Source organism: Molossus molossus, unplaced genomic scaffold, assembly GCF_014108415.1.
Source record: "Molossus molossus isolate mMolMol1 unplaced genomic scaffold, mMolMol1.p scaffold_m16_p_13, whole genome shotgun sequence".
NCBI classification, from domain to species: domain Eukaryota; kingdom Metazoa; phylum Chordata; class Mammalia; order Chiroptera; family Molossidae; genus Molossus; species Molossus molossus.
Genome location: NW_023425348.1, coordinates 46,838,925 through 46,865,914, shown reverse-complemented (window position 1 = coordinate 46,865,914; position 26,990 = coordinate 46,838,925). Strand labels below are relative to the sequence as shown.

At 42.4% G+C, this 26,990-nt stretch overlaps 1 protein-coding gene across 5 annotated transcripts in view; it reads right to left on the bottom strand.

The window, feature by feature from the left end:
* NUMA1 (nuclear mitotic apparatus protein 1) overlaps positions 1-26,990 on the bottom strand; it is an 85,864-nt gene that overhangs the window by 28,122 nt on the left and 30,752 nt on the right. For 2 of the 5 annotated variants that reach the window (XM_036258077.1, XM_036258081.1), the window contains exons 1-2: positions 11,364-11,644; positions 6,436-6,509 (exon numbers count right to left, since the gene is read on the bottom strand). In XM_036258077.1, the coding sequence (XP_036113970.1) occupies positions 6,436-6,477 (42 nt within the window). In that variant the 5' untranslated portion in view covers positions 6,478-6,509; positions 11,364-11,644. Of the gene's footprint in view, positions 1-6,435; positions 6,510-11,363; positions 11,645-12,192; positions 12,315-26,990 lie in introns of those variants that run through there. The other 3 variants (XM_036258079.1, XM_036258080.1, XM_036258078.1) reach the window with 2 other exon arrangements.

Below are 26,990 nucleotides of genomic sequence, written 5' to 3'. Positions count from 1 at the left end.
AAGTCCTCTTTAATTTCAACTAAATAAGAGCTTAAATCCTCCTAGGCTACTCTAGCACTATGGTATACTCTAAATACAATTAGGCATAAAATGATTCTGGAAGGATACATAAACTGGTACCACCAATGCCTCTAGAGAGGAATTTGATGGCTAGGAGTCAAAGGTAGGAAAAAGAAAGGCTTTTAATATTATTGCCCTCTGTATCTCTTAAATGGTATGACCCTCTGAAGTTCAAATTTTTACATTTATAGCCTTTTGTGTCTCTTAAATTCTGAAATAGATTTTTTTCTTTTAAATTCTGAAATATCTTTTTGAAACTTATATTAAATATTACATATATTGTATACATTCCCACACAGATATAAAATCTTATTATTAATGCATTTTAAAAATTCCTTCCAGATAAAACTTTGGCTGAGGGAGGAGGAAGAAATGATGGAGGAACAAGATAATAAAAGAAAAGAGGAGGAAGGTAAAGAACTTGGAACTACAGAGAACAATTTACTAATTCTGACTCAATCCCGTTCCCTTTCTTTGCCTCTAGGCAGGCATCCAAGTCAGTCTTTACTACTAGAAAATTTGTCAGCAGTCACATGCAAATGAATCAGGTACATAGGTTACTCAACAAGCATATATGGTCAACTTCTACAGGATATCCTCATGAATTTCATAGGCACCAAGTTCACCAGGCTGAAGTTTACCTCTGTATTACCTTAGGAAGGAAGAGTTTGCTAAGTCAAGCAATCACATGTACAAGACGGAGGGAGAATTAGCCTGCTTAAAGAGGTATTTTAAAGAACTTCAGCATAGTGGTTATATGCAAATGAGTAGATTCTATTATTTATAAATGTGCTTTTTCTTTATTGATTTTAGAGAGAGAGGAAGGGAGAGAGAGAGAAACATTAATGAGAGAGAACACTGACTGGCCGCCTCCTATATGCCCCCCAGTGGAGATTGAGCCCACAACCTGGGCATGTGCCCTGAGGGAGAATCGAACAGGTGATCTCATACCAGCCAGGCATAAATGTGCTTTTTAAAAGGTACTGGGCTAGGAGCCCCCAGACAAAGATTTTGAGTTTATCTCCTCCACTAACTTGCCAGGAACCTTTGTAATCAACTTTTCTCTGTGCCTATTTTGTCACTTGCCAAATGGATGTAATTCCTACCCTCATCTACCTTAAAGAACCAGTGTGGGTTCAAATGGATGCAAGAACACATAAAATAAAAGCATAGCCCTGGCCAGTTTGGCTCAGCAGTTAGAGCATCAGCCTGCAGTCCAGAGACCCGGGTTCGGTTCCCGCTAAAGGCGCGTACCTCGGTTGTCCCCAGCCCTGGTTGGGTCGTGCAGGTGGCAACCACTCGATGTGCCCCTTTCACGTCGATGCTTCTCTCCCTCTCATTCTATCTGAACAAAAAATGGAAAAACATTCTCAGGTGAGGATAAAAAAATAAATAAATAAAAGCACAAAGTGCAAAGCACTATTATGGTTAATAAAATTAAAATAACGAAGTAGATCCAGCAACACTTCTACTTCTTAGCAGTTACATTAGCTGCATTCAATGGAGAATCAAGAGGACTAAAAAAAAAAATCTATGATTCAGCTACAGAAATCAGCTAATCAATGATTCAGCTAGTATGTATTTCAGTTAAATACTTTTATATTTAAAAGCATCTTCTAGGCCTGACCGATGTAACTCAGTTGGTTGGAGAGTCAACCTGTACACCTAAAAGTTGAAGATTCGATTTCCTGTGAAGGTAAATACCCAGGTTGCAGGTTTGCTCCTCAGAGGCAACCAGTCGATGTTTCTTCTCTCTCCCTGTTCCTTTCTCTCCCTCTAAAATCAATAAAAACATGTGTCAGGAGGATTTTAAAAAGAAAAAGTTAAAGAAAAAAACTTCTAGATGGATCTAAGTTAAAACAGGTTATTGTTTTATTTTATTTTTATTGATTTTTATAGCGAGAGGAAGGGAGAGGGAGATAGAAACATTGATGAGAGAGAATTATCAATTGGCTGCCTCCTGCACACTCCCTACTGGGATCAAGCCCAAAATCCAGGTATGTACCCTGACCCGGAATTGAACTGGTGAACTCTTGGTGCATGGGATGACACTCAACCAAATAAGCCACACCGGTCGGACAAGGTTAAGTTGTTTAAAACTGTGGAATATAAAATATGACCTCTCACTGAAGTCTTAAAGACAATATATTGCCTGTGTCTCAGTGGTTGGGCGTCAACCTATGCACCAAGATGTTGCCGGTTCAATTCCAGATCGGAGCACATGCCCAGGCTGTGGGACCGATCCCGAGTGCGGGGCATGCGGGAGGCGGCCAATCGATGTTCTTTCTCATTGATGTTTCTATCTCTCTCTCCCTTTCCTTTCCTCTCTCTCCAAAAATCAATAAACAACAAAAAAGACAATATATTAATACCATCTTTTGAAAAAAAAGCTTAATCTAGTTAGTCAGACAAGGCCAGTGTAAATTTTCTAGGAAGATTCTGAATACTGCAGTCCAAGATCCCTTTTGTACCTACTAAAAATGAAGAGACTGCCAAGACTTAAGCATTCAAAAACCATGTCCCTTTAATACTTGCAATGTAGGCAAAATATTCAAGAGCTATGAAAGCTTATTCAATAACAAGAATGAAAAATCACATCAGTTAGTTGATTTAAAGTCACTTAAGAAATATGAATTCATCCCATACCAATTAAGTAATAATCCAGCAATAGTTTCTTTCATGGAGATATAAAAATGTATTTTCTGCCTGGCCAGTGTGGCTCAGTGGTTGAGCATCGACCCATGCACCAAGAGGTCACCAGTTCGATTCCTGGGCAGGGCACATACCCAGGTTGTGGGCCAAATCCCCAGCAGGGTGCATGCAGGAGGCAGCCAACTGATGTTCTCTCTCATCAATGTTTCTCTTTCTCTCTCCTTTCCTCTCTCTCTAACATCAGAAAGTGGAGAAGCTTTTTCATCTCTAGTCAGTGTATAAAACATGCGAGTAAGGGGCCAGCTCACGGCAGAACTCAAGAACTGTCTATTCAGCTTTCGGGGTTGCTTAAAGTTGTCGAATCTTAAAGTTTCCTATTCCCTATGACAACTTATTCATTGTCATTGCTGGCACAGATTAATTTCAAGCTACATGTTAAGTAAAATATACATTTACTTTTACGTTATAAAATAAATTACTGAAAATTTGAAAAACCAAAAACTCCACTCACTCAAATATTTTAATACATTCACTTTCAGTATTTTGATGTATTTCTTTCTAGTCTTTTTGTCCCTAGGTCATTTTTTTAAAAAACCACACCTATAAGTACCATTTGTGTGTGTCCTAAACCACTCCTTTCTCTAACATAAGTATTATTTCATGTTACGAGTATTATAAAATCCACTTTAGCTGCCTAACTTTTCTTTAAATTGAAAAATTCTACATAATTATATTTTAATGCATGTTCTTGGTGATTTTTGAGAAAAGTATACAAGTATCTGCTGTTAAATAACACTAGTCTTTTGTTTGTTCTCTGTAGCAATAGTAGTCAGCATAAAAACAAGCATAGGACCTAAATAAATAAAGAGATAAACTGATCAACTTAAAACAATGTGGCTAAAGGATCCTCAATATTCACTAAGCCACTTGAACTAGAGACATAGCTCATGGTCCCCGACAACCCAAACAGATTTTTGAGGTGATGAGGGGAGAAGAATGATACATTGTTTCTAACATGACATAAAACATTAAATGTAATGTAAATACAAAATATATAAAATATAAATATTTTAAAACCCATTTTAAACTACACAACTAAAATTTGTATCTATTTCAGAAACTGAAGACTAAGAATGCATGTTTTGTACATTAAATACATATCTCCTAACTAGATATTTGATACTGCCTTATTAAATCCATCCTACTTGGAAATTAAAAATTCATTTCCTTGCCCTGGCTGGTGTTGCTCAGTGGTTAGAGCTTCAGCATGCGCACTGAATGGTTGCAGGTTCGATCCCCGGCCCCAGCTGAGGAGCATGCAGGAGATAACCAATCAATTGTATCTCTCTTAAACTGATATTTTTTTCTTTCTCTCTCTCACCCCCCACCCCTTTTTCTTCCTTCCACTCACTCTCTTAAAAAACAAACAAAAAAATCAGCCCTGACCGGTGTTGCCCAGTGGTTAGAACATCGGCCCTTGGACCAAAGGGTCATAGGTTCAATTTCCGGTCAAGGGCACATACACAGGTTGTAGGTTCGATTCCTGGCCCTGGTCAAGGCATGTGCAGGAGGCAACCAATCGATGTGTCTCTCTCACATCAATGTTTCTTTCTCTCTCTCCCTCTCCCCCTCCTTCCCTTCCATTCTCTCTTAAAAAAAAAAAATCAATGAAGAAAATATCCTTGGGTGAAGATTAAAAAACAAAAAATCAATCATTTCCTTTAAAATATTCTCTCTCTTGCCCAGCCAGTATGGCTTGGTGGTTGAGCGTTGACCCAGGCACCAGGAGGTCGCTGGTTCAATTCATGGTCAGGGAACATGCTCAGGTTGTGGACCAAATCCCTAGTGTAGGGGCAGACAGGAGGTGGCCATTCGATGTTTCTCTCTCTCCCTTAAAAAAAAAAAAAAAAAATCAATAAAGAAAAAAATTTAAATATTCTCTCTTTTTTTTTATGGTGGTATTAACTAAGTTAAGACACACAAAATATCTGGCTGGTCTGCTACTGTTACACTATTGGGACTCTTTTTTTTTTAAATTTATTTTTGTTATAGATGTTTCTCCTTTTTACCCCATTGACAATATTCTCTATTTTTTAAAATAATTTTTTAATTGATTTTTAGAGAGGAAGGGAGAGAGAGAGAGAGAGAGAGAGAGAGAGAGAGAGAGAGAGAGAAAATGTCACTGTAAGAGCAAAATATTGATGAGCTACCTCCTCTACGCCCTCCTACCAGAGCCTGAAAGCCGGCATGTGCTCGGACGGGGAAGCAACCCAGTGCATGGGATGACCCCAACCAACTGAACTACATCAGGGCTCTCTCTATATTTTTAAAAGTTGACTCTTAAATTGGCTAAATGATTTGTCATCAAGGTGACTACTAAAATACCCTATACCAAACAGCATGCCCAGACAATATTTTAAGTTTCAAGAATTATTTATTTAGATACTAGGCTAAATGGGTGGGTGTGTGGATGTGTGTGTGTGTGTGTGTGTGTGTGTGTGTGTGTGGGTGTGGGTGTGAGAAATGTTTTCTACACACAGTATCTCGATATCCTCATAGTAACCCCATGTGGTATTATTAGTATCTCCCTTTTTTGTTTAATCCTTACCCGAGGATATTTTTCCATTGACTTTTAGATAGAGTGGAAGGGAGTGGGAAAGAGAAACATCAATGTGAGAAAGACACATTGACTGATTACCTCCCGCACAATCTCAACCAGGGCCAGGGATTGAACCTGCAACCCAGGTATGAGCCCTTGACTGAGAATCAAACCTGTGACCCTTCCATCCGCAGGCCGATGCTCTAACCACTGAGCAAACTAGCCAGAGTGACTATTTTCATTTTTAAAATGAGGTGCTGAGAAGCTAAGTAACTTGCTTTAGGTCAAAACAATGATTCTAAGCCAGAATGTCTGACTCCAAGGCCCATGCTTGTTTTCACTACACTTAATGGCCTCTTTAGTTTCTCTGCAGCTTTAAATTCCCAGTGCTCAGTATTATTTTTTTCACTTGCTATTATCTGGGGCAGAGAATATATGAAAATACCTAGCAGAAGGATTTTGGTTGACGCAATCAAGAAGGCAACAGGAGAATAATTGAAGCGGACAAAACATGGTAAAGAGAGCAAAGAGAACCTTGGCCTACAATTAAAGGCTCTTGAGGTTCAAAGTTCCTGCATGTCCCTAAAGTTCAGTGCCAACCCTTTTAGTCAGAAAAAGTCACAGGGAGCAAAAAAGGATGGGTTTCTATGCCACCTGCAGTGAACCTTTCCATGACTGAAAGGGAATATATGCCTCAGGGGGCAACCTCTTCTAACGTACTCAAGTAGAGTCGTGGATCACTGTCAGCATCAACATCAGAAATATTAAAAATTAAAATTAAGGGGAGCCCGGCTGGTATGGCTCAGTGGTTGAGCATCGACCCATGCACCAAGAGGTTGCCGGTGTGATTCCCAGTCAGGGCACATGCCCAGGTTGTGGGCCAAATCCCCAGTGAGGGCATACAGGAGGTAGCCAATCGATGGTCTCTCTCATTGATGTTTCTATCTCTCTCCCTCTCCCTTCCTCTCTCTCTAAAATCAATAAACAAAAAAATTATTAAAAAAAAAAAATTAAGGGGAAAAGCAAAGGAAAACTGTATTTCCATAGCTGTGACTCCTAGAAAATTCTCCCACACCTCCCAAGCTTCCTGGAGAAGTTTAGTAAAGAAGCGAAATATCACTCACCCAAGAGAGGAGTGCAGCCACCCGGGTGGCATGGAGCGTCATCTTGGTGATACCAGACTGTCACCCCAATGCACCTGGGACCCAAGAAGAGAAGAACAGTTAATTAGATATCCATGATGAAGAAGGAGGGGAGAAACAGTTCCATTTATGGATGGCTCTAAACACTTAAATAAATCACTCTTCACTTGGTACTTAATCCATACCACCAAGGCACCATGGGAATACTTAGAGAGCTGAGAGTATACATCAAAATTAATATAAAACTTATTGCATCAGAGCTGACAATAAAGAATCCTGCATTTAATCCAATGTCCACAAGTTCCATATAATCTTTCTATTCCACAGAAAATATAACCTTCAAAGCTGGCTTTCAACCCTGCTCTTTAGGACATAGTACCCTTAAACACAGAACAATTATGGTCTAGACAGACCTAGATTTGAAAGGTTTGAAAGGTTAATTCCTGGCTCTTTCTGTGGGGTACCAAAATTCTACCTAACTAACAATAGTAACCAAGTCCTTGGGGAACCTCTCCAAATTCTGAATTTTTATGTCTCTAACAGAAATGTCAGACATGGTTCAAATGGGGGATTTGGTAAAGCAAAAGCCAATTCCAGCATATAACGCAAAAGATTAGGTACTTGGCCCTGGCTGGTTTTCTCAGTGGTTAGAGCATCAGCCCATGGACCAAAGAGTCGCAGGTTTGATTCCGGTCAAGGGTATATACCTTGGTTGCAGTTTGGTCGCCAGGCCTGGTGGAGGTTGTGTGGGAGGCAACCAATCAATGTGTCTCTCTCTCATGGACGTTTCTCTCTCTACCCCTCCCTCCCACTCTGTCTGAAAATAAATGGAAAAATATCCTCAGGTGAGGATTAAAAAGATTAGGTACTTATCCTGGTATTATTTTTTTTTTTTAATCCTCACCTGAGGATATTTTTCTATTTATCTTCTGATAGAGTGGGAGGGAGAAAAAGGGAGAGAAACATCGATGTGAGAGGGACACATCAAATGGTTGCCTCCCACATGAACTGCAACTGAGATCCGTGCCCTTGACTGAAATCAAACCCGAGATTCATTGGTTTGGGGGCCGACACTCTACCACTGAGCCAAACTGGCCAGGGCTGTCCTGGTATTCTTACCTCCAATTTTCCTTCCCTCTGGGAACTGGCCATCTACTTGCCAACCTCCATAAATCCCACAATATCCACAGGAGCAACCAGCCCCTCCCCCCAGCTCCTGCCATAGGTGCTATTTATCACTACTCTACAAGGAAGAGCAAGAGAGTGGTAAGAGCCACATTACCTATAACTTTCCTCACATATTAGCATCTCCAAGGTGTAGGTTCCATGGAACCAACATGTGATAACATTTGCTAAGCACCTTCTGTATGCAAAGTATTGGGGATAAGATAACATCACTCTTGTCCATAAGGTGCTTACCATCTAGTAAGGGGAGGAGATACAGAAATCTCTTAGCCCTTTCTATGCAAATGTACCCTGTTTTATCAACCAATCAAAAAGGTTATTTTCTTAGTCCTTACATGTGTTCATCCTATGCTAGAAGCTAGATGAGAGTATATAACAAAGTTACTGAAATGGGAGACAATAACATGGTCCCTGACTTTGAGGGGCTTACAGCAGGATGAGTAAAATAAAATATACATAAAGCACTAATAATAGAAAATAATTAAATGCTAAATATAATGGAATGCTCATTATAATTGCTTCCTGACCCTGCAAAACCCAACATGATTCCATCTGTCATACCAATGTCAGTCTTGGAAATGAGCCAATTCACCTGGGCTTAGGCAATAAGCAAGTGAAGTGGTTAAGGGAGCTCTCAGGAGGGCAAAGAAGCTAATGGGCCTATGTGTTCCTCAGTCTTGGATGATATTCACCCAGGATGGCCTATTCATGAGCACTAACTGCCTAGCTCCCTGGGGCCAGGCAAAGATGAAGGCAGATGGCCTCAATTACTGCACTGCAGAAAGGTTTTTCTGGTGATTGGCCAGTCTAAAAGTTAAAGGGACCATGCTTGGCCCTTGTGGTAAAGGTGGCAATAGCCAAATGCTTGACTGGTCCTTCTTTAAAAAAAAAATGTCTGAACTATTCAGGAACAAGGAAAATGAGGCCCTGATCACCTCTCCCTCATCTCCACTGCCACCTCTAGACTTGCTATCCTTTGATGAGGCCCTAAACTTCAGTCAAAAATTTTATTTGCAACTGGAGGTAGATCTTGCTCCCTCCGAGAGATTCCACAGCTGTGCTGCTAAAAAATGACCTGAGGTTTAACCAACCTCTTCCCTTCATCTCAGAGGCAAAACATACAACCCTTATGTTGTCCCAGGGGAGTCTATCTAAAACTAGTTCCACCCCTCAGGAAAACTAGTGTCAAGGCCAAATGTCTTCTTTTATGCTCCCTAGGCAAAGAAACAGGAGGAATCAAATACTCAACAACACGAGGAACTCCAGAAGGACCTTCTCAATTCAAAGCCCACAAAGGACCACTTTATCAGAGACAAGACACTGGGGTAAGAACCTTCAGGACAGTCCAGCCAGTCACTCTTCTCAGGGTAAATTGGGTGAAGAATGATTGAAGCTTATGGCACAGCTAGTCCTCAGCACTGGGACTACAGCTTTAAACAGACCTTGGCTTGGAACTGGAGGGCTCCCAGCCAGAGCACTATCCTCTCCACCCTCCCCCTGAAATCTGAAGCAGGCCCCACCCAGAAGACTGGGTGATGGTGATGGAAAAACAGATCCCCGCAATTGTAGCCAGGAACCATTTCACAAAAGGATCTCCTGCGATCCACCCCAACTCGATGAGGCATCCTGTCATCCCCAATTGACAAAAAAAGGAAACCCCCAAATGCAGGCCCTCTGAGGGCATCTTCAGAGTTCTCACCTACCTGGTTCTTTGCAAAAAAGAGCCCCAGAATCCAAAACAGAGGCTTCAGAGAGCTAATAAGGTACCTGCTCTTTTCCCTGGGCTCAGGAAGGAACCCAGACATAGACAGAGTTGCCTTATAAACCTAAAGGCCTTGCATCTTCTCTCCATTTTCAAAACTGACATACTTAAAACTCCTTCACCATCAGGACCAATTCACACATGTACAGCAATCCCTCTATATTTCCAGAGAAGATATATCAGGACAAGTAGAACTCAAGAGACACACAGCCACTCAGTATGCACCTTCTCTGGGTCTTAAAGAGTTAAAATCCAGCCACGGTTTCCTACCATGGCTGAAGCTAATGCAAACCACCTGCTCAGATGCAGGAATCAATGAAAGATAGGCCAAAGGCCAGAGGGTCTGAGTTGTGGCAGCACTGCTCTCCTTACCCCACCCCCCAGCCTGGGTGCCAGCTCCTTTGGAGACTGCCTCTTAGCCACTAACTGCCTGGCCTGAACACCAGCCCTGCCTCAAGATAACACCAAAGTGACCTTTGGTCACAGAGAACTGCAAAACTGGACTGATCTCTTAGTTCATGCCTCCACTGAACCCTCATTCTCTTAGGTGCTAGTTCCCACTCCCAGAATTTCAGGGCCCAAAGATCACACAAACTCCCACCTCAGAGAGTCCTTCCCCAAGTCCTGCCCCCACTCTACCCTAAGGTTCCAAAGGCCCATGGGCTCACAGCTCATAGGGAAAAATGGCTATCTCATCTGTGCACCCATGCTCAATGGCAAGATTTACCACCACTCACCCTGACAAGCTTGCCCACCTACAGCCATAAGAATTTCATGCTCTGTACACCTTTGTAAAAAAGATCCTCCCACCATCTGGGAGACCACAACATCTTAAGAGTGAACACCCTGACTCGGGGAGGGATAGGTCAGAAGGCATATGCAATCAAGTACCCACACCTCACCTTGTAGTTTACCCCAGAGAGGCCCAGCAAAAACCAAATTATGTGGCCATAGGTTAACTTGTATAAAGAACAGAATAGAAAATATCTCGCTGGTGTATACCCTGGCTTAGAGGTGGTAAAAGGTCCAAGGACCAGCAGCAGCAAGAGAAGCCAAGGAGAGAAAAACACAATGCTTTTCAATTCCTGGGGAGTCCTGAGTAGGCTGTCTCACCCAAGTCCAAAGGGTTTCACTGCACTCCTGAGGTTGGGCCAAATCAGCTTGCTGGATGTATGATCTGGGCTCAGGCCTACCCCTCCTCACACAGATCTCCCCTTCTAACTAGTCTAGAATTTGACCCAGAGGTCCAAGGCCCTGGCAAGGAACTAGCGAGGGACTGCAAGGGAAACCAAGATTTCCCTGGTTTCTACAAAAGTGGCTTACTGATATCTGCCCTTCCCCCGTGCTCTGTAGTGTCCAGATCAGAAGGATGTGGGCAAAAGGATTGCAGTCAAACTGGGCCTGGTGCCTACGACCATATACTGTGTGTGTGTGTGCGCGCGCGCGCGCGCGCACGCGTGCGCACACGCTCGCGCTCACACACACGCATGCCTGCACACACCCACACCCACTCCAGTTCATCAGCACCTGCCCCCACAGCTATATTCATACACCCTGGTCCCTACCAGCTGAAAAATGAACCTTTTTCATTCCCCACCACTGCATACACACCCAGGCCTCACTTGAAAATGGAGAAGCTCTCCTGAGCTGTCTCTACAGCTCAGCATGCAGGCATACAGGCTCTCCCCCACTCTGAAAAAACGCGCTGACATCTATGTGATGGGGAAAGAAAGCAACCCTTTGCTCTGAAAGGCGATAACTCCCGGATGTTGGCAAGCTCTGCTCCCAGTGCCCGGTTCTGAGTGTTTACTTGCTTTCCCTCTCCTCTCCCTCCCCTTTAAGGATGGCGCAGGAAAGAAAGGTGTGGGGGGAGGGAGATTCCACCGCACCCCCACGTCCATGTTTGAACAAAAAACCCCAAGAAAGAGTGAGGAGAAAAAGTCTCAGTGCAGGAGGGCCTTACCAGATTCCTAAAGCCAAAGTATTTACAGGTTTTAATCCGCCATTAGCATTTAAATCTTGAAAGGAGAGAAGGAAGGGGGGGCTAGTGGAAAGTAACCCCACACACAAAAGAAAAGTTGTTGGTTTTCTTCTCAGTCAGCCTGGCAGGAGCGATCTTCCTGGCTGACAGCCAGAAGTGCGTCACAGCCAGGAGTCTGCTTTCTTTAAAGGCACAGCAAGCTTCCGCGATGTGGGAGCCCCGATCCGGGAGCGAGCCTCAGAGAAGCAGGGAACTCTCAGCAAGGGGGGAGGGGTGGCAGTCTGGGCAAGGAGGGAGGGGCGCACTGGAGAGGAGGGGCAATGAAGGCTTGGCCCACAAACAAGAGAATAGAACGCATGGGGAGGCACCAGCTAGCAAACAACAACACTGAATTGCAACAGTGGCAAGAGCCAAGGCAAACTGTGGCATAAACACACAAAACACACTCACAGTGGCCTGCCTGACAAACCTGATATCACCCGTACACTCCCCCTTCGCTTTCTTAAGACTGCAATGACAGCCTGTCCATCTCTCTGGCCAGCAACGGGCTGTCCTGATGATTAGATCAGCCCCTGCCTGGCGGCAAGCAGGACAGGGAGGAAGACCCAGGAACAGAGGCTTTGGAGAGCAAGCCAGAGGCAGGCCCTTTTAAATGGGAGCAGCTTCCTGCTGGCTCCTGGGCGGGCCATGTCTTTAAGCATACACATTCCACACACACACAAAGCGCCTGCCTCCTTCTGTGGGCACCGCCTGACCTGGGACAATGGCCACCCCCAAGCCCATTCCTGGAGGGACTCTCTCCAGACCGTACCTTCTGCGTGGCAAGGCCAGGATGCTGCACTCCTCCCCCTCGGCCACCCAAACAAGAAGCCCAGGCAGATTGTGGGCCTGGAGAGGAGGCCTGCGCTGTCCTGTCTGGGTGGCTGCGTGCTATTGTCGACTGTGGAATGGCCGCCAAAATCCCAGCTGTGCTGCCAGAACCTAATCCCCTGTTCCGCTGAGCATTTGTGGGGAGGGGCTGAGGGGCCAAGGCACGGGACCTAGTAAGGCAGGCACTGGCTGGAGCCCCTTAACAGATACAGGCACTGGGACTCATTGGCAGAACCTACAGGCTCTGCCTCTCTGGCCAAAAAAGAAAAGATGTCTGACTTAAAAAAAACAACAACAGTGTTTCCACTCACTGAATAACGACCCTCACCAAGACTAAGAGAGAAACTCACCAGTTATCAGGAATCCCCTGATCTTCCTTCACTTGCATCATATATAGGGTGTCCCCCCAAAATATATACACATTTTAATAACTGATAATTAATTCTCACTCCTTTTCTCGTTTAACTGATTTGAAATAATGGGTGAAGCCAGACTAAGCTTTGAAGAAAGAAAATTTATCCACTAGACTTTTTTATGGGGATATATATAAGATAAAGTTTACAGTACAAAACTGGCAATAGTTGAAGAATTGAGGGCTACTAGTGAAAGTGAATGCACACAAATACCAAATGAAATGATTATTGATGTCAGCAGTACCTAGACCAGAAGAGACATTAGTTTGAAAACAGGCATTGACAAAACAATTAAACAATGTCTGTAGATTCTATTACATTTTGAAAACAAAATGTATTTTAGCCCTGGCCAGTTTTGCTCAGCAGTTAGAGCATTGGCCCACAGACCAGAGTCACGGGTTTGATTCCAGTCAAAGGCATGTACCTCAACTGCGGTTCAGTCCCCAGCTCTGGTCAGGGTTGTGTGGCAGGTAACCAATGGATGTGTCTCTCTCACATATATGTTTCTCTCTCTCTCCCTCCCTCCCTCCCTCCTACTCTATCTGAAGATAAATGGAAAAATATCCTTGGGTAAGGATTTGAAAAAAATAAAAATTAAATTAAAAATGTATTTTAATAAACACCGGCTGTATAATTATTCAAAGTGTGTATATATATTTTGGGAGACTCTATAGTAAGCACCTACTATGTGCAAGGCATTACTATCAGACACTGTAGGGCGTATATAAAGATGAATTAAGCCCAGCATCAATACTGAGATAGGTTATAATTCTACAGGAGATAAGAAATATAACTCAAAAATTATATTTCACGACAGTCTATGCTAACTCCCATAAAACGATAAAAAAATTCTAACCAGTTGAGAGCAGGGAAAAACTAAGAAAACAAAGTGATATTTTAATCTGGATCTTAAAACACATAGGTAGGATTCCCCAGATAGAAAGAGAAAGAGGAGTGTGGAAGAAGGGAAAGCAGAGGACAGGCGTATATGTAGTAACAGAACACAGCTAAAAGGTGAGTTGGAGAATCTTGAACTATAAGCCAAGAAATCAAATAAAGATTTGAATGTTTAGTTTGTCGGGTTTGTTTGTTTTTTTAATCCTCACCCGAGGACATTTTTTTTGCATTTATCTTCAGATAGAACGGGAGGGAGAGAGGGAGGAAGAGAGAGACATTGATGGAAGAGAGACACATCAGCCCTAGCCGGTTTGGCTCAGCGGTTGGAGCATCGGCCTGCGGTACAGAGAGACACATCAACTGGTTGCCACCCACACAACCCCAACTGGGGCCGGGAACAAACTGCAACCGAGGTACATGCTCTTAGCAGGAACTGATGTCTCTCTCTCTCTCTCTCTCTCTCTCTCTCTCTCTCTCTCTCCCCTTTCCACTCTATCTGAACAAAATATCGAAAAATGTCCTCGGGTGAGGATAAAAAAAAAAAAAAAGGTTAATTTCCTATTTTAGCCCCTTGTCACTAAGGTGTCCAAGCAGATGTTGGCTCACCATCTGTGGAGGAAGCTAATGGGAGTGCTCCTCCTTGGAGCAGGAGATTGGGTCCATCTGGAGCAGGAGCCTGGATCCTCAGGATGCTTGCTCTCCTTCCATTAGTCTGCCTCTCTGGATTTTACTTTAAGGTTTAGCTCAAATTTTAGATCCTCAAATATTTCTTAACAGATAATGCTGGATATTTTGGGGAAGATTTAGATTGTGGGGACTTTCTACACTATATGTCTCTGTTATGTTTGAATTTATTTTTAATAGCCACCTATTATATTGGTAATCAGAAAAATGTGTCTACATTATGCATTTGGCACTTGTGCTGCCTTAACTGTAGATGCACGAAGTCTTGTCTTCACATCTAGAGTGTAAAATCCACAAGAGCATAACCAGTTCCATCTCTTTCTATGATCCCCCAGAGTACCTAGCACACTAGTGCTCCTTGAATCTGTTCTTCTAAACTACATCTGGATGGCAGGTTTCCAAATTCAACCTTCTGTCCACCAGAGAATGACTGTGGTGAGTGGTAGAGGTAGTGTGGAGTGGGTCAGAACAAGGCCCACTGCTGCAAAGAACTGGCATGGTCCTCTTTCCTCTCCCAGACCCTGTAGCTTGCTCCCATAGTATCACTTGCAGTTGCTACTGGTGGAAAGGGAAGTTCTTATTCAAAGCAGCATGACGAAGGCAAAAGCTTTTCTAGAAAAGCAAAACCAAAGCTTTTATAAAAAAACCCAAAGAGGTAAACATAATTTAATGACTAGCACAATCAATATTCCAAAAACTGCATGCCCTGTGAACAGGAGGCAAACCTGCTAAAATTTTCATGGCCTCATCTTGCATTGAGTTAGCCCTGAAGCTCCTTAGCACATAAAATAATCAATCTCATGTCTCAAAAGAATACAAGAGATTTTCCCCCAACCCTCCTTTGGCTCTAAACTCAAAGCAACAGCTTTTAGCTGTGCAGCCTCAGAGGGGCTGAACTCTCCTCTGGAACCTCTCCACCAAAACTGCCAAGCTCAAGGAGCCTGGCCAGTTTTTCCAGCGTCTCCCTCCCCTACCACAGCGCAGTCAACCATCCCCCTCCTGTGGCAGCAGCAGAACATCCCCACCCCTCCTCCTCCCAGCCCAGCCATGCAGCAGGCAAGCCACATGGCTCCTGCCTGATTTCACAGCCCCTGCTCATAGTCCCTGAAAGACTGAGATAGGAATGGTAAACCATTTTTAAAAGAAAGTGGGGATGAGGGGAGGGGAGGAAGGGGAATGAAAGGGGGGAGAAGGAAAGAAAAAGGGAAGGAGGGTAGGGAGGAAAGAAGGGAAGTAAAATGACAAATGACTAAAATTCCGAATAGTGTTCAGATAGAGATTGGAAGGGGTTGGTGATGGGTGTAGAGTACACAGGGTATTTCAAAGGGTCTGAAAATATTACATCTCCTGAGCTAGGTGACAGGTGCATGAGTGTTTATTACTCTTGTTTAAAATATGAGTATTATGCTAAGTGAAATAAACCAGTTAGAGAAAGACAAGTATCATATGATCCTACTTATTTGTGGAATGTAATGAACAAAATAAGCTGCCAAACAAAACAGATCCAGACATGGAAGTAGGGAACAGACTGACAAACCTCAGAGGGATGGGGGTGGGGGAGGGTGGGAAGAGATAAACCACTGGACAGAGACAACTGTGTGGTGGGGAGTGGGGAGGGGGTGTCAGTGAGGGGAAAAAGGTGGGGCATTTGTAATACTTTCAACAATAAAGATAAATTTTAAAATATATATGTTATAGTTTTTAATGTATATTACTATTTTTTAAAGTTTAAACAAAAGACTGAGAGCAATTTCCTTAAGATGGCTCAGGAATAGGGTAGTTCTAATAAAATAATTTGCCTGGCAGTCAATGCCTCCATAACTTGGCCTAGAGTCAGGTATGCCCTTAGCAAAACCCTTCTGCCAGACTGGTCTTCTCACTGTCCTCTGAAGTCCTTTTGAACCTCCTACCTCAGCCTACTAGCCTAGAAGGAAAGCTTTTGCGGCAGGAAGCTGTAGACTAGGGCCCAATGAGAGAGCTCTTTCTCAGTCCCAAAGGACCTCTCTCACAAAGATAGTAGGAAAAACCCTCTTTTGGATCCACTGCCCTATGCAATACCCTGAAGTCTTTCCTCTGCCACTTGATGTCCTAGCATAATAAATAACTATAGACTAGCATAACTGCTGTTGCTGTTACTGTTGTAATTAATAACATTTAATGAGCACTTAGTATGAACCAGGATGAACACTTCCATGCTTTATTTTATTTAATCCTCACAATAACCTAATGATACAATAACCCAAACACTATGATTATCCCTAGGTAAAAGAAAAAAAAACCCTGAGAATTAAAAAGATTAAATAACTTGCCTAAGATCACACAGCTAGTAGTTGGAGACAAAATTTGAGCCTAGTTGGGTCTGTCCCCAGAGTCCATCCTCTTACGTGGTCATTTCATAGAACGCTCAGGACAATCTATAAGGTAAGTTTTATTTCCATGTTAAAGATGAAGAAATCTGAGGCTCAGGAATTAAGTGAATTAGTCACATAAGTAGTGAGCTGTCTATCTGGTCTCTACATTATTCTCTACTACTATTAATAAAACAATCACTGAATGAATGACTAAAAAGCAAGCACATTCTTGGTGGCTTAAAGAAGACTTGTACCTCTACCTCCTCATAAACATCAACTTTTTAATCAAAACATCCAAACAGTTCTAATTTCAAAAGTAACCACTAAGAAATTTTTTCTGAAAATTCAAGAGCTTTACTAACACTTAAGGACCAAAATTCCTCTGAAACAGCAAGCATGGACAAAGAGTATTCTACTAGAAGGGATGTTGAACACATCTCAAAGGTGAGAAGCCATGGAGAAGGAAGGCTGGAAGAAACACCATTGGCTGGAAGGAAGGACTGCTATTTCAGAACCCTGACCTGAAGCTTATTTATCAGGCCTTATTCTCTCTCTCCAGAGGGTAGTGACTGAATAATGAGGCAGTGTTGGTAAGCCTGCAGCTTCCTGGGGAGAAAAGCAGAAGGCAAATAAAAACCCAAAGAGGACTCATTATAACATCCAAGAGGCCCTATTCACTTCTCCCTCAAGGTCTTTCTACAAAACACCTAAGAACCAGTTCACCCTGTTTCATTGTCACAGAAGAGTAAATGACTCTGTCCCTACAAGCAACATATCTAGCACGATGTTTGCTCACAAACACAGAAATAATAACAAAAGTAAAATAAACTGGAGGAACAATTTAATATAAAGATATGCAACTCTTGAAGAGCCTTGCTAGTGGCAGAAAACACACTAGATTTAGTGTTGGAAGCCCTTGGAGGTAAGTTCTGGATTCTGTCCCTTTTACTAAATTTGTGGCTCTAGGCAAGTCACTTGCCCTAGCTTGGGTCCAGTAAAAGATCCCTATATGATTCTTTCTCCAGGACACACCCTCAACAAGAACAAAAACAAGTACCTTGCAGTAAAATAATTTCCTCAAAATCTGGTCAAAACTTCACTGGTTATGGCTTCCTTTCTAAAAAATAGCAAGCCCCTTAGAAATACACACTTTATCCTGCTGGGTTTCATCCTCAAAGCAAGTCACATATGTGTGGGTGCTTCATCAATCCTGATGAAAGGAGAAGGTCCTTGGAAACTAGTAGTACCATTTTTGCATGGGGTACAATGAAAGTGATTGGAACTATACTCAGGGCATTTACAAGGTTTCATTAATAAAGGCCACAAAGTACAATTTATAAGTACATTGGTCTAAAAAGCCTAAAGAAAAGCAGCTTTCTATACCTGGTCAACAAATCATGGAATCGCAAGGTTGAAAGAGACCTTCATGGTCACACAGTCCCACCCTATATCCATGCTGGAATACATGTGACAACTCTGCTGAAGATTTGCTATCTCCTGCCCGAAACAAAAATTTTATAACGCCCAGCAGGTGTGGCTCAGTGGTTGAGCATCGATCCATGAACCAAGAGGTTGCTGGTTCGATTCCCAGTCAGGGCACATACCCAGGTTGTGGGCCCAACCCCCAGAGGGAGACATGCAGGAGGCAGCCAATTGATGTTCTCGCTCATGGATGTTTCCATCTCTCTCTCCTTCTCCCTTCCTATCTCTCTAAAATCAATAAAGAAAAAGGTTTTTTTTTTAAATATTTTTTTTTATGACTTATTTGTACACCTGAGCAAGTTCTGCTGATTTCACACAACTTGTGATTTCAGAACATAAGCTTGGAGAACTGGGCCTCTGCCCCAGATCTGGTTTGTTTCAAACAGGCTTTAAGTAGATACAAAACTCAAATGACATCTCTCTCCTGGCCCCCCACTTTATTTTTCATGTTTCCACCTCCTACATATATCACTGAGGCTCCTATCTTTCTGGTTTCAAAGTCACTTCTACTTCAAGCACAGCAGGATACCTTTAATCACTAACAGAAATGAACAAACAAAAATATTAACAGGGGTTAGATTTCTAAATAGAATGCTAGATTGACTCCAGAACCAAACTTGTCAAGTAAAATAAAGTAAAATGAAATGAAATGGTGTCGCCCTGGCCAATTTGGCTCAGCTGTTAGAGCGTCAGCCCGTGGACCAATGAGTCGCAGGTTTGATTCTGGTCAAGGGCACATGCCTCGGTTAGGATTCATCCCCAGCCTTGGTTGGGGTCACGCGGGAGGCAGTCACTTGATATGTCCCTTTCACGTCGATGTCTCTGTCTCTGTCTCTCTCTCCCTCTTCGTCCCACTCTATCTGAACAAAAATGGGGAAAAAAAGTCCTCAGGTGAGGATAAAATGAAATGGTGTCTAATATGCCCACGATAAAAACAAAATGAAAACCCTAACATTTAAACAGACTTAAAGAATTTAAGGGAGGCTCGTCTCAATTAATCTCAATTAATACCCCCTACCCCAAGAACCCGAAAAGGCAAGCATATCTATTCCAATTTTATAGTCTAGGAATCTAAATCTCAGAAAGAAGAAAATACCTGCCTCAAGGTCAACTGCCAAGGTTGCAGAGCCAGAACTCAAATCTTCTAAATCCAGTGCTATTTCCAGCATACCTCAGCCATATCCTATACCTTTCTCATCAGTACAGTCATTTGTGTACAAAGCATTTATGCATTCCTCAAGCAAGTTCTTTCTACTATAGCTCATGAAATGAGCAGGGCATGTGTCGTTTTCTCCATTTTTAAAGATGCTACATAACTTGAATAGTGCTAGATAAAATAGTATCCCATGTAGCTGGCTGGCATCACTAAGTACAAAATTCCTCACAAGCAATTTTCCCCAAAACTGAAACTTCTCCCATTTGGGACCCAACCTTTATTTTTATTTTTTGAAAAATCTATTTGCAGTACAAATTCTCCAAAATACATAAGATATGTTACCCTTTATTTGGAATTAATAAAAATTTAATCAGGGACATTCAACTATAAATGAAATAAACAACTTCAAATAAGTGTATTGGGGACTCAAAGATGAATTAGTCTTATTATCCTGTGAAGAAACAAACACACCAGTAACTCACCTTAATATGAGGCCAAAGAACACAAACTTGGGTAGTGCTATAAGGAAGGTGAGAAAACATTGAAAAGTCTAGTGGAGACCAGTAGTGACTTACTTAAGAGCAGAGGGAGGCACCGACATGTCCTAAGCAGGAGAATGGTGTATTTGTGTGTGCTTTTTTAAAAGACAGGTTTGACATAATACTAGGTCCAGAGGTAGAACACAGAGCTAGGTAGCAATTGTAGTGGCAGAGATAAAAACTGCTGCTTCCAGGACAGAGGCAGTAGGAACTTAAAAAAAAAAAAAAAAAAGGTACATTTGAAAGGCATTGCAGAGGTAGACTCAAAGCTCTTAGGATGTGGCTGTATGGGAAAGGTGGGGAATGGAAAAGACTTTAGAACAGGAACATGGAAGATGTTACTGTTTTTGAGGAGCTGTGAGGGACTGATTAACTCAGGATGGGATGAAGAGGAAAGCTTTCTCAACGAAGTAACATTTAAGCAGAGTACTTAAAGCTTCAGTAGGATGGGTAGAGGTTCACCAAAAGAGAAGTAAAAATGAGCATTTCAAGGCAGGGAGAACAAGCATATGGAAAGACAGAGCTAATTACATATGAGTAATGGCATGCAGTTTTAGGAAGGTGTAGCAGATGATGAGGGTAAGTAGCACTAAATTGAGGTATTTACATTTTATATCATGCTAAGGAACTCAAATTTATAGTATAGGTAATGGAAAACAAGATTTCTATAGGGAGAGGGTAAAGGGGAGTAACACAGATCAGATCTATGTCCCAGTCTGCATGAAATTCAGGCTGGAATGGTAAGAAATAGCTGCATAGTACTCCATTGTGTAAATGTACCACAGTTTTTTTATCCACTCATCTATTGATGTATACTTGGGCTGTTTCTAGACCTTAGCTATTATAAATAGTGCTGCTATGAACACAGAGGTACATATATTCTTTCTGATTGGTGTTTCAGGCTTCTTAGGATATATTTCTAGAATTGGGATCACTGGGTCAAATGGCAGTTCCATTTTTAATTTTTTGAAGAAACACCATATTGCTTTTCACAGTGGCTGCACCAGTCTCCATTCCCACCAGCAGTGTGCTAGAGTCCCCTTTTCTCCACATCCTCGCCAGCACTTGTTTAAAGCCATTCTGGCAGGTGTGAGGTGATGCCTCATAGTCGTTTCAATTTGCATCTCTCTGATGATTAGTGATGTTGAGCATTTTTTCATGTCCTATTTGGAGAAGTGTCTATTCAGGTCCTCTGCCCATTTTTTAAAATTTTTATTTTTTATTTACTTTTAAATTAATTGATTTATTTGTTACAGATGTTTCTCCTTTTTCCCCCACTGATACCCCTCTCCACCCCCCTCCCCACCCTGTCCCCAGCTTTGTTGTCCATGTCCATAGTTCATGCATACATGCATATAAGTTCTGTGGTTTCTCTCTCCCCCACCACGCCCTCTTCTGGGGATTGTCAGTCTGTAACCCACTTCCACGTATCTGGGACTACCCCATTCCTCAGACTGTTATGTTCCTTATATTCCACAAATAAGTGAGATCATGTGATATTTGTCTTTCTCTGCTTGGCTTGTTTCGCTTAGGATAATACTCTCCAGGTCGTCTCAAAGGATGAGAGATCTTTCTTTCTTACAGCTGCATAGTACTCCATTGTGTATATGTACCACAGCTTTGTTATCCATTCGTCTCCTGATGGACAGTTGGGCTGTTACCAGATCTTAGCTATTGTAAATAGTGCTGCTATGAACATGGGGGTACATATATTCTTTCTGATTGGTGTTTCAGGCTTCTTAGGGTATAGTTCTAGAAGTGGGATCATTGGTCAAATGGCAGTTCAATTTTTAATTTTTTGAGGTAACACCATATTGTTTTCCATAGTGGCTGCACCAGCCTACATTCCCACTGGCAGTGTACTAGAATCCCCTTTGCTCCACACCCTGGCCAACACTTGTTGTTTGATGATTTGTTGATGGCAGCCATTCTGACAGGTGTGAGGTGATACCTCATAGTTGTTTTAATTTGCATCTCTCTGATGATTAGTGATATTGAGCATTTCTTCATCTGTCTCTTGGCCATTTGTATGTCCTTTTTGGAGAGGTGTATATTTAGGTCCTCTGCCCATTTTTTAATTGGGTTTTTTGTCTTCCTTTTGTTGAGCTATCTGAGCACTCTCTATATATTGAAAATTAACCCCTTATCTGATGTATCATTGGCAATGATGCTCTCCCATAGAGTGGGTTGCCTTTGCATTGTGGTGGTTGTTTCTTTTGCTGTGCAGAAGCTTTTGAGTTTGATGTAGTCCCATGTGTTCATTTTCTCCTTTGTTTCTGTTGCCTTAGGTGATGTATCAGTGAAAATTCTGCTGTGTATGATGTCTGAAATTTTGATGCCTACATTTTCTTCTAAAATTTTTATGGATTCATGAGTCACATTTAAGTCTTTTATCCATTTCGAGTTTATTCTTGTGTATGGTGTAAGTTAATGGTCTAGTTTCATTTTCTGCATATAGCTGTCCAATTTTCCCAAAACCATTTATTAAAAAGGCTGTCTTTACCCCACTGTATGCTCTTGCCTCCTTTGTCAAATATTAATTGAGCATATTGTCTTGGGTCCATCTCTGGGTTCTCTATTCTGTTCCATTGATCTATCTGCCTGTTCTTGTGCCAGGCTGTTTTGATTACAGTGGCTTTGCAGTATAACCTGAAATCTGGTAATGTGATCCCTCCTACTTTGTTCTTCTTTTTCAAGATTGCTGTGGCTATTCGGGGTCTTTTTTGGTTCCATATGAACTTTTGAAGTATTTGTTCTAGTTCTGTGAAGTATGTCGTTGGTACTTTGGTAGGGATTGCATTGAATCTATAGATTGCTTTGGGTAGTATGGACATTTTAATGATGTTAATTCTTCCAATCCATGAACAAGGTATGTGCTTCCACTTTTTTATATCTTCCTCTATTTCTTTTTTCAATGACCTCTACTTTTCTGCGAATACGTCCTTTATTTCTTTGATTAAGTTTATTCCTACATATCTTAATTTTTTTGCTGCGATGGTAAATGGGATTGTTTTTTTAGTTTCTCTTTCTGTGACTTCATCATTGGTGTATAAGAATGTTGTTGATTTCTTGACGTTAATTTTGTATCCTGCTACTTTTCCAAATTCATTTAAGTCTAGTAAATTTTTGATGGAGTCTTTGGGGTTTTCTACGTATAGAATCATGTCATCTGCTAATAATGACAGTTTCACTTCCTCCTTTCCAGTTTGGATTCTATTTATTTTTTCTTCCTGATTGCTGTGGCTAAGACTTCCAGTACTGTGTTAAATAAGAGTGGCGAAAGTGGGCATCCTTGTCTTGTTCCTGTTCTTAAGGGAAATGCTTTTAGTTTTTGCCCACTGAGTATGATGTTGGCTGTAGGTCTTTCATATATGGCCTTTATTATGTTGAGATTTGATGTAGTCCCATTTATTAACATTTTCCTTTGTTTCTCTTGCCCTAGGTGATGTTATTGGTGAAAATTCTGCTATGTGTACATTTACACAATGGAATACCATGCAGCTGTAAGAAAGAAAGATCTTTTACCCTTTGAGATGACATAGAGGGACCTGGAGAGTATTATGCTAAGCAAATTAAGCCACTCAGAGAAAGACAAGTACCACATGATCTTTTATTTAGAGAATATAATGAACAAAATAAACTGATGATCAAAACAGATTCAGAGACATGGAAGTAGGAAACAGACTGACAAACCTCAGAAGGAAGGGGGATGGAGTGGGAAGAGATAAACCAAAGAACTTATATGCATATATGCATAACCAATGGATACAAACAATAGTGTAGGGGAGGCAGGAGGGGAGTGGTCTGGGGGGGGGGAAGGGTACATCTATAATACTTTCAACAATAAAAAGAAACAAGAGGAACACAATATAGCATAATGGCTAAGAGCATGGGGTCTGGAGTTAGATTGCCTAATTAAAATCCTGGCTCTACAGCTTATTGCGGTGTAACCACAGGGAAGTATTTAACCTCTCTGTGTTCACAGTTTCCCCACATGTAAAATGGGAATAATAATAGTACTTTCTCAGAGGGTCATTGTAAGTAATTAGCAAGATGGTATGTGTAAAGTGTAAGCACAACGTAGAAAGTTACATCCACATATGTATGGTCTAGTGTTGTCATCCTCTTTCTTCTACCAGAATCTGGTTCAACCTCTTCACCTAGTTAATTCTAGTTTATTCTTCACCTCTCAGCTCAAATGTTACCTCCTCATGTAAACTCTCCCACCACTTAGATTAAGTCAAGTTCCTACTATGCATAGCACCATATTCCTTTCCTTCATAGCACTGTTTCTAATTACACCTTCTTTGTATTTCATTAATTTCTTTTTCCTACTACCTTATGTTCCATGAAATCACAGATTGTGTGCTGACCACTGAATTCCTAGAACTTAGGACAATGCTTGCCATAAAGGAGGTACTTGATAAATATTTTTAAATAAATGAAAGGCTCCAAATTATATTTTAAAAGTGAACCCTCTTCAGATATAATCTCTATATAGAACCCAGAATACAGATAAAAGTAGATGTTTTGAAGTAAAGGATGTTTGCAGCCCTGTCCCCTCTGTTTCCATGTGGTTCCTGAGTCAGTCTGTAATTCTATAAAGCTTTGCAGAATGCAATGAAAAGCCATTGTTTGTTTCAAGCAAGTTGTGATATGTGTCTGAAGTAAGGCAGTGATAAAACAGAGGAAGCAACGGCTTTGAGAATTACTTATGACTAGCCCTGATAATCAATTATAAGTGAAAAATGAGAAAAGGAAGATTCTAAAAGCACCTCTAAATTTCCTAGCTTGAGTGAATGGGTAAACTTGTGGGTCAAAAAATGAAGAATGCAAAAGTAATAATAATAACATCATTCCCTGAGTACTGGTATCAACCCTATCAAGCAAGTACTATTAATACCCTCTTTTATTTTATTTTATTTTTAAAATTTTTATTTCTTTATTGATTTTAAAAAGAGAGGGGGAGAGAGAGAGAGAGAAACATTGATGAGAGAGAACATTGACTGGCCACCTCTTGCATGCTCCAACTGGGGATTTGGCCCACAACCTGGGCATATGCCCTGATCAGGAATCAAACCAGCACCCTCTTGGTGCATGGGTCGATGCTTAACCACTGAACCACACCAGACAGGCAATACCCTCTTTTATAATTTTTGTTTTCCTTTATTGATGTTTTTAGAGAGAGAGGAAAGGAGAGAGAGAGATAGAAACATCAACAAGAGAGAACATCAACCAGCCATCTCCTGAATGTCCCCCAACAGGGACTTGGCCCACAACCCGGGCATGTGCCCCGACTGGGAATTGAACTGGCGACCCCTTGGTCCATGGTCGACGCTCAACTGCTGAGCCACACCAGCCAGGTACCCTCGTTTAAAGAAGAGGTATCAAGATTTTGAACAACCTGTCCAAGATCATGAGGCTAATATGTAAAAGAATTAAGATTCAAACCTAGCTGTCCCTGACCCTCAGGTCATGTAGGTGGCAACCACTCCATGTGTCTCTCTCACATCGCTGTTTCTCTCTCTCTCTTCCTCCCCCTCTCCCTCCCACTCTATCTGAAGATAAATAAAAATGTCCTCAGGTGAAGAAGAAAAACAACAAAAAAAGATTCAAACCTAGCCTGGCCAGTGTGGCTCAGTGGTTGAGTGTTGGCTGACCAATGCACCAAAAAGTCACCTATTCGATTCCCAGTCAGGGCACATGCCCAGGTTGTGGGTCCAATCCCCAGCGGGGGACATGAAGGAGGCGGCCAATCGATGTTCTCTCTCATCAATGTTTCTATCTCTCTCTCCTTCTCCCTTCCTCTCTCTCTAAAAATCAACGAAGTAGCCATAGTCTGTTTGGCTCAGCTGTTAGAGCGTCAGCCCGCGGGCTAATGAGTCATGGGGTGGATTCTAGCCAAGGGCACGTACCCCAGTTGCAATTCGTCCCCAGCCCAGACTGGGGTCGTGCGGGAGGCAGCCACTCAACATGTCCCTTTCACGTCAATGTTTCTCTCTCTCTCTTTCTCATCCTTTCTCCCCCTCCCACTCTATCTGAACAAAAATGGAAAGAAAAAAAAAAAGTCCTCGGGTGAGGGGGAAAAAAAAAAATCAATGAAGTAAAAAAGTATTTAAAATAGACTTCCGGTCAAGATGGCAGCATAGGTAAATGCAGTATCACGTCCTCCCACAACCACATCAAAGTTACAACTAAACTACAGAACAATCATCATTCAAAACCACCTGACATCGAGCTGAATGGAAGTCCTACAATGACGAAATTAAAGAAGGAGCCACATAGAGACTGGTAGGAGGGGTGGAGGGGTGGAGAGGTGGAGGTATAGAGGCGCGGTCAAACTTGTCCCACACTCACGTGTGGCAGATGAAAATCAGGAGGACTCCTCTGCTGGGAAGGTCCTCCCTGAGGATTGAGGGGTCCCCCTCCCACACCAGGCTGCCAGCTCAGGATTCCAGTGCCAGGAAGAGAAGTCCCCATAACTTCTGGCTGGAAAAACCAGTGGGAACTGAGGTTGAGGAGGCTGAGGCTGCTGGAGCCCCAGGCAGCTCCCTCTTAAAGGGCCCACGTACAGACTTCCTCATACTCGCACCCTCCAAGCTCCAGCATGGGGGAGGCAGCTCGAAAGGTACCAGAGACATACGGGGAAGAACTGAGTTGTTTGGCATTGGGGCCAGGGCTGGAGAGGCCGCTTTCTCCTGCACAGAAGTACTGTTAGAAGCCTTTGTTCCTTTGGTGAGCCCTTCCCCCACAAGGCAGGCAGCAGGCAGCCATATCTGGGATTCCAGCAACCTGGCTCACACTACTTGCCCCACCCTGGTGATTCCCTGAGGCCCTGATCCACCCAACATTTAGGCTCACCCAAGCTGTTGCCAGTTGCTTTACCAAAGGAATTAGCAGCATCTGGTCTCAGTGAACACCGAACACCGTACATCTCGTTAAGTGGCCCCAGGCCTGGCACTAGAAGCTGCCAGCCTTGGTTCACAACTTGGCTTTTCCTGGACACCTCCAAGCCCAGCACAAGAAGCAGCCATCTACAGACTGCTTTGTAGCTTATGCCTGGTGGCCCCGGGTAGAACACCAGGCAGTGGCTGACCTTGCCCCAGAGCCAGCACACCCAGCCCAGCGGACAGCTTCAGAACACTACAAAACATCACCACCCAACCACCTCCACAAGTGACACAGTCAAGGAATGGACTCAGTGGGTACCAGAGCCC